General features: G+C 45.6%; 1 protein-coding gene across 1 annotated transcript in view; it reads left to right on the top strand.

The window, feature by feature from the left end:
* Window positions 1-6,347, top strand: part of dag1 (dystroglycan 1) — a 43,360-nt gene extending 37,013 nt beyond the window's left edge. The window contains exons 3-4 of the mRNA XM_037975065.1: window positions 972-1,430; window positions 2,332-6,347. Coding sequence (XP_037830993.1) covers window positions 972-1,430; window positions 2,332-4,161 — 2,289 coding nt within the window. The 3' untranslated portion in view covers window positions 4,162-6,347. The remainder of the gene's footprint in view (window positions 1-971; window positions 1,431-2,331) is intronic.
* Window positions 6,348-8,413: the final 2,066 nt, after the last annotated feature.

The following is an 8,413-nucleotide window of genomic DNA, read 5'->3' as shown; positions in this document are numbered from 1 at the left end:
AATTCACAGCTCAAAGCTGCTTGTGGTCCGCTCACACAGATGGCCTCCTGTAAATAAATAGTTTAACCTTTCATTAATATTCTGACGGTTTCTCTAGAAATCATCCTGCTGTCTTACAATCGATGAATCGGTTTAAAAAGTAAAACTGTTTGTCATCATTCTTCTGGGCTCGTTTAGCTTTTATCTCTCCGAAGTTTAGGCAGTTTTTTATAAGACAGAAAAGAGAAAAGCAGGTGTGGGAATAAAACGATAAATGAGTGGAGCATCTCGTTTCTTTTCTGCTGTTTTCTGGGAGAAGGGGGACAGACTGTGTGGACACTCGTCCCCTCAGGAGCTGGACGTCTTGTCTGCTGGGACAGCTGAGCAGTGAAGACGTCTGATGGACATTCTGTCTCTGTCCTCGTGTGTCCCAGTCTTTGTGCTGGTTAGAGCAGGGAGCACCATCTCTACATAATTTATGAAGCAGGATTTATAAGCTGCAGAAAGACCGGGGGGGAGACATTCCTTCTTGTTTTTAAATTTATTTGTGAGGACGTGTCGTCATTTCTCTCCATCAGCCTCCTAACAGCAACACAATTGGCCAACATTTCCATTTTAGTTGGGTCTAAATCACAGTCCAGACCACTCCTTTTGATTGTGTTTGCATGAACTGGATTTGTGGTCCAAGCAGGGGGGTTACGGCAGAGCGACCACGTACCTGGGACAGGCTGGCTGGTTATTAAACAGGCAGTTTACAGGACGACATGACTGGGCCCAAAGAAAAACTTCTGTTGTCTTTTGGAGGGGATGGAATGTAGGAAATGCAGCCCATAAACGTCTGAAATCTGTTTAATTAATGCGCAACAATCACATTTAAAGTTTTCATCAGTGTTGCCAAAGTGTATTGCTTACATTTCATTAACATTCCCAATCAATAGTTAGCAAATGTTCTGCCTCTAAAAGCTTGTTTGTTGTTGTTTTTAATCCTTCAGGTTACAGAGATGGGGAGGGATTCCCTCCCCGCCTGGCTGCACTGGGACGCCAGCAGCAGAATCCTGCAGGGTCTGCCTTTGGACGAGGACAAAGGAGTTCACTACATCTCTGTAACCATCTCCAAACACACCAAGGCCTCGTCCTCAGAAGTGTTTTCCATCGAGGTGCACCCCGAGGACCACCTGGATGCAGACTCTGCTCAGCTGCTGTCCAACCAGGCGGCCACCGAGGAGCACGCTCAGCCGTTCATGTGCAGCAACGAGGAGCCGGTCACCGTGCTCACCGTCATCCTGGACGCCGATCTGACCAAGATGAGCTCGGAGCAGAGAGTGGAGCTCCTGGACAACATGAGGAGCTTCTCTGGGGTGGAGCTGCAGAACATGAAGATGCTCCCCGTGGTCAACAACAAGCTCTTTGACATGTCGGCGTTCATGGCCGGGCCTGGAAATGCCAAAAAGGTGAGTGAACGAGTAAAGTCTTGGTAACCAAACTTTGCTGAACTGAAGAGTTTGATGTATGGAGACATGAACTTGTCTGTAGTTTTCAGATAAACCGGAGGTAGCAGGAGGTTCAGCAGGTGGCAGAGTTGTGTCAATCGGTGAAAATAAAACCTGAATTCATCAAATAAAACCTAAAGTTACTTGTAGCGTGATATAAAACACATTTATATAAAATATCCATTAGAAAATAGGGAATCATCTGATTTTCATATTTCAGATTCTTTGTTCAGTCAGTGAAGGCAGCATTTTCAGATGTGATCACAAAACACCAAGTTGAACAAAAGATTTATTAGTTTAATTGTTAGGATTATCAATATTATTATCATATTTTGTAGGAAAATCTAAATTGACCTAAATCAGTATCATCAGGTCAGAGCTGCCCAAGATTCAAAAACTGGTATCAGCCAATAAAACTAAGCTCTTTGCATCTTTAATGGCTTTAAAGGTTTTGAGGAACATTCTTATTGACACTTATTCTTTACTTTTTGAATGTCTCCTGAGAACAACAAGTCAGACAGTCGAGCTTTAAAACCAGAGAAAGAATGTGGGTTATTTATGACCATGATGCACACAAGTTGGGGTGTGGTAAGATGAGTCACTGGGGGGAGCTGTTGAGTGTATCATGTGTCACAAAGAGAATTGGGACACCCTAACCCCCGGGCATGGGGGAGAGAGAACTGGGGCCTGACTAAAAGGAGGACTAATGGCTTAGACAACTAAGATTCTTGCAGTTAAAGCAAGTAAAAACCAAGCCAACATGCATGTGATGCAGTATGTAGGAGGCTGTACTGCAGCTGTGTTTAGTGAACATTCCAGGAAATAATGAGTCCAGTCAGGTAACAGGTGTTTGTCTCCTCAGGTGGTGGAGAACGGCGCCCTGTTGTCATGGAAGCTCGGCTGCTCGTTGGACCAGAGCACAGTTCCAAACATTAACAGCGTCCAGAGTCCTGCCAAAGAAGGCACGATGTCGGCCAGGCTGGGATACCCTGTGGTGGGGTGGCACATCGCCAACAAGAAGCCTCATGTCCCGAAGCGGGTGCGGCGGCAGTTAAACAACACCCCGACACCGATTCTGGCCGTGCTTCCTCCAACAACCGTGGTGGAGCCACCAGTGAGGATTATCCCAACTCTCTCCTCTCCGTCCATTGCAGCACCTACAGAAAGTTCTGCTCCCCCCGTTAGAGGCCCAGTTCCTCTTCCAGGGAAGCCCACCATCAGAGTCCGTGACCCTATAGCCCACACCCCAACAATTGGACCTCCTCAACCAACAAAAGTTATGGAGACCACCAGCACTGTCTCCATCCAGCCAACCACCACAAGGGCCATTTATGTGGAAGCCACCCCTACATTGCCCTCCACCAAAAAACCCACCAAGAAACCTGGAAAGAAGCCCAGGACCACTCCAGTGTACAAAGAACCATCCAAGATGACCACACCCAAACCACCCAGAAGCACCACCCCATCACCTGGTGTCATTGTAGATCCAAACAATGAGAAGCCTGTCCTGAGGAACCCCATTGACCAGGTCAATGCTTTGGTGGGCACCTATTTTGAAGTCAAGATCCCCTCTGATACATTCTTTGATAAAGAGGATGGGACAACTGATAAACTACGCCTCACTCTAAGGCAGAACCACAGCGAAGTGGTTGGAGAGGAATCCTGGATCCAGTTCAACACCACCAGCCAACTCCTCTATGGCCTCCCTGATGTCCTGCACGTCGGGAAACACGAGTACTTCATGCAGGCAACTGACAAAGGTGGCCTTAATGCAATCGATGCTATTGAAGTCCATGTGAACCGCTGGCCTGCCAACGATAAAACCCCCGTCATATTCACGGCCCGCTTCGATGGAGAACCACGCTCTGTCTCTAATAACATTCATAAGAAAATCCTTCTGGTTAAAAAACTGGCCTATGCACTTGGGGACCGAAACAGCAGCACAGTGAGTCTCAGAAACATCAGCAAAGGGTCGATTGTGGTTGAATGGACAAACACCAGCCTTCCTCAGCACCCGTGTCCAAAAGAGCAGCTCATGGTTATGAGCAGGACTCTTGGCGACGCTGATGGAAGACCCTCCAAGAACTTCAGGTACGCCATGGAGCCCGACTTCAAGCCACTGGATGTGAAAGTGAGGGGCCGAGCAAGCTGCCGAACACATTCCTTCATCCCGCCGGCAGAGATTAGTATACCTGAACCTCCTACGGTCACTCCAGGTGTGGGATCGAGCCGGCACAGCACGGATGACGTGTACCTTCACACAGTCATTCCTGCCGTGGTGGTGGCAGCCATTTTATTGATCGCGGGAATCATTGCAATGATCTGCTACAGGAAGAAACGAAGGGGCAAGCTCACCATTGAGGACCAGGCTACCTTCATCAAAAAAGGCGTGCCAATCATCTTTGCAGATGAACTCGATGACTCGAAGCCTCCTCCATCCTCCAGTATGCCTCTGATTCTCCAGGAGGAGAAACCCCCCCTTCCACCCCCTGAGTACCCCAACATGGCCACTCCAGAGACCACTCCCCTGAACCAGGAGCTGCTGGGGGAGTACACGGCTCTGCGAGACGAGGACCCCAACGCACCCCCCTACCAGCCTCCACCGCCCTTCACCACTCCCATGGAGGGCAAGGGCTCACGTCCCAAGAACATGACTCCCTACAGATCTCCGCCCCCCTACGTGCCGCCCTAAGACTTGTCCCCCCCTCCCCTGGGAGGGTGAAGGGCAGAGGATGCCTGAGGAACTGCAACAGTTTCTATTCTGGTGTTTTTATCTGTCTGGACTTTTACTGGGAGAGATGACAAGAGGTGCTAAAGTACAAACAGCCACAAGGGACTTTGGTTTGGGTGGGGAGACACGGTTGGGTGGGACAGCTGGGAGGGACTACTGGTTTTAATGGTAGCCCGACTCCAACAAAGACCGAAGCCAAACAAAGTCTGGTCACGATGAGCTTTTGGTTTAACCCAGCTGCTCAGCAGCAACAACCGGGAGGATTGCTCTCCCTTCTCAGCATTTGAAGTTTTTTTTAGATTTGAATACTGGATCCAGATTTTATTTTTCTTCCCGTTTATCCCCAAACCTTTTCTTTTTCTCTGGACTGAAGTGTCTTCTTAACAACTCTTTGGTTTTTTCTTGCTTTGGAACAATACAAGACAGCAGCGAGCTGGTTTTAAAACGGAGTGAGGCCTCTCGACCACAAAGGATCTCAGATCAGGCCTGCAGACGGCAGAAAGAACCGGGGTCGAGGTGTGTGTGTGTGTGTGTGTGTGTGTGTGTGTGTGTGTGTTTGCCTTTTTAACACTTGCTGTCTGTTTCTATCCTTATTCACAAAGTCTAGTACAGCAGAGAATAACAAGGTAGCTTCAAAAGACGTAGAGATGAGTAATAATTTGTTTTTTGGGTTTTTAAATCACTGTCTATCTGGAAGACACTCAGATTCATCTTTGGTTGTTTTTATCTTGGATGGTAGATCAAGTCAAGCAGAATTCCTTCAGCCCATCATGGAACGGGCTCGGTCTGATCCAGATCACTTATTTAGCTCTCAGTTTGTTGTGAATTTCTAATTTGAAGCTGACTTCAGTTTCATCTCACTTTGATTTATGTGACTGCAATAAACCGAACACTACGGAATGTCATTGAATCAATATTAGATCAGTTATAAAAAAAGAACCAAACTCTAAAAAGAGGGAAAATTAAGATCTTTAGCAGATAAGAGGATAAATAAATGTTTCATCACATGAATTGATCTTAGACTCGTGCAGCAACACCAACACAACCCAAACTGGAGCTTTGGTTCCCGATCTCCAGAAATCAAATAAAACTAACAGATAATTCCCTCCTAATTACTACAACAAGAGTGAGAAACGGAGGAAAAAGTAGCACAATACGAGTTTAATTCACTTTGATATATTTGAGTGGCTTTTAGTGACAGGAGATATTTACATCCAAATATAACCGTCCAACACCAGAACCACAGATACTGATTCAGATCCAGACAAACTCTGAAGAAATGAGAAATCTGCTCGTCAGCACAGAGAACACCGTGTCGCTGATAGGTTTCAGGAAGTAGTCCTCACCATCACAACGCTTCGCTCTGAACACCGGCGGCGGTCAGAAGAAGAAGTAAAAACCTGAACGTCCTGTTGGCAGGAGGAGGGAACGATTCATTTATTCACATTCAGTCACTTTTTACATGGAATGAAGTTTAGTTGCTTCATTTTTATTAAAAGCTTCAAATTCAAGTCCAGAAAAATCAGCAAAATTAGTTTAGTTCAAAAGGCTTTGGTCCATTTCCTGTTTATTTGATCTAATATTGGTTTAAATGTCATTCCGTGTGGTTCCTTTTTAACTCTAAACTCTGTTAACAGGATGAGAATCAGAGTTTGTTTCTGTGCTACTGAGACTGTCCCGGGTGGGAGAGGACCACCGGGAGACGATCGGGGCGGAAATTCACCAAAAACACTGAATTTCTTTGAACGTGATCACAGTCAGTGAAAATCTGTTCGTTTGAGTTTGATTATTAAAGAAACAATTAATGATTAGTGTTTGGTGATTTGAACCAGTTAGTCTTCTAGTTTAACGATGATTCAGTTTGTATACTCATTCTTTTTCCTCATGGGTCATATATCGGTTTTATTTTAGAGTGTTGTTTTAGCTCCCCCGACCCATGTTTTATGTAATCACAAATGTTATTTTTACATCTTTGTGTTTGCGTTCTGACTGAAAGTGACCCTTTGCAATAATAAGGTGGTGCGGTCCGCTCTGCGATGGGGCTCGTATTCTCCTGATATGGTTGGTTTTTGCAGGATGCCAAGGCTTTTTTTTGCTTATCAAAGTGTGCATTGTAATAATAAAACCAACCGGTACCTTAAACAGAACCGCCTGGTCTCGTCATTCCTGACTCCTCGTCCTTGCAGGACCTGCTGGGACCTGCTGGGACCGTTCGTCCCGGCCTGTCACGCTCCGCCATCAAACCCTGACTGTCACTTCCTGCCTCTCAGCCTTGGATTGATGGATCAGTCCGTTCCTGCTGAACGTTTTACCAACTGATCTGGCCTTTGAGTGACCAGGTAGTGAATTGGCTTTGAAAGCAGGACAACAGCTGAGTCTTTCCATCGGCGCATACAAATGATTCGCTTTGATTACTTAGAATATTGATTGGATTTAAAGAGTTTGCACCTGACAGGGTTTAATTTGGAGGTGGGGCGAGCGATGATGAATGTATTCCTGAGACTTCCTCAGATACTGAAGCTCCCGAACAGACGCTGAGATGACGGATTAATGGAGCATTGATCCTGGATTGGTTGATTGGTGAGGATGAGATGAAATCAGAAATATGTATGGCTCAATCAGCTGGTCTCTGACGGCAGGAACAGGAAATGTTTGACAGTCACAGTCTGACCAGCAGGAAGGTGGTGGAATAATTCTGCTGACTCTCTGCTACTACCACACCACCTCTTAGCTCAACAGTTATTTCCACTTGTGTCGATTAGCTGTGGCGGCCATCTTGAGTCTGATTGAGAGTTTCATTAAAATCTGTTCCCTTGTTCATCAGATATTTGACCTAAAGAGAAATGAACACAGACAGGGAGTTACATGATCCCCCGCCTCCATGAAAGGCTGCTGATCATCGTTCTGGATTATTTCCTGTAAAGTGGAACATCACTCTCTCAGATGACCTGTTTTTAGATTGAACTTTGTTTCAAAATAACCTTGAAGCAGTTTAAAGGTCTGACTGAAGGGTGGAGGAAACATCCATCACTTATATGAATTAAATTATTTCTTCACCACTTTAAATCTCAAGTATTTGACTTGAAGCCTAAATTTGTCTTTAACTAGGTTAATAAGATCAGTGTTTTTGCTAAAAACAAAATAAATCAAAGACTACAGAACAGAGAATGACTCAGCATTTTGAAAGCATGACTCGACGTTCTGGTTTATTGTCACGTGTTGGAGTTAGCATCAGACATGCTAACTCCCTGTGGACACGTGTGCCTGCAGGAATGTTTTAGAAGTCAATAAACTGTCTGCAGATCAGCTGGTTATGAGGAACTCTCTCTGACGGAGGGTTTATTTTGGGCCTGTGTTACACTTTAATGTGGGGCTCTTTGCCTTTAACGTCTCTCTGGGAAGCACTGATGTAGGAACTCAGTCCCTCACTGGAATAAACCTGGGAAATCCTGGAAACCGGTCCGGTTCTGAGCGCCACTGCACATGCTCAGAAGCACGACCCTCCGGGTCCATCGTGGACGACCTGATCCAACAGAGGACCGGACCTGCCGAGGACGTTCTGACTGATTGATGAGCAACTTGTTTTTAATTTAAAGTCCTGTCAGACACAAAGCTGTTATTTATTAGAGACTCAGCCTCCTGCTGGAAGAGGTGGGCTGTTCTGGTGGACACAGAAGGTTTTTAATCAAACGGACCTCTAATGGTGAAGCCCCTGTGACCACGGCTGTACCTTTTCGTCCAACAATGAACCGTCAAACGCTACAATCTGCTGCCTTTCATGGCTTTGTTCAATTACTGAAAGAAAAGTGATTCAGTCAGCTGAAATTGCATCTCATAAAGTCTGTCACAACTCCAGAGAGAACTAATAATCTACCAGAGGGCTGACTCAACCGAAAAACAACTTTTCTTTTTCCTTTCCTTCATTATGTCAGGATGGTTTCATGGTAGACTGTTAGAAATTCTGTGTGGCTGAAAAGGTTTGAATAAATATTCAGCTAAATGAATTTAGAATAACTGACTAAATACAGACACTGTAGACATGCTTTCAGACAACCTGAGACTGCAGCAAAATCTGCCAAAACTCGTTCCTTTTGACCGTTATTCTTCTGTTTGTGTCCCGGCTGGAGACTTCCTGATCCTCCTGTTGGAGCTCTAAACCCGGTCCTGTTTGGAGCTCTAAACCCGCTCCTGTTTGGAGCTCTAAACCCGGTCC

This window comes from Kryptolebias marmoratus, linkage group LG4 (genome assembly GCF_001649575.2).
Source record: "Kryptolebias marmoratus isolate JLee-2015 linkage group LG4, ASM164957v2, whole genome shotgun sequence".
Taxonomy (NCBI): domain Eukaryota; kingdom Metazoa; phylum Chordata; class Actinopteri; order Cyprinodontiformes; family Rivulidae; genus Kryptolebias; species Kryptolebias marmoratus.
This window is presented reverse-complemented; position numbering and strand designations above follow the sequence as displayed.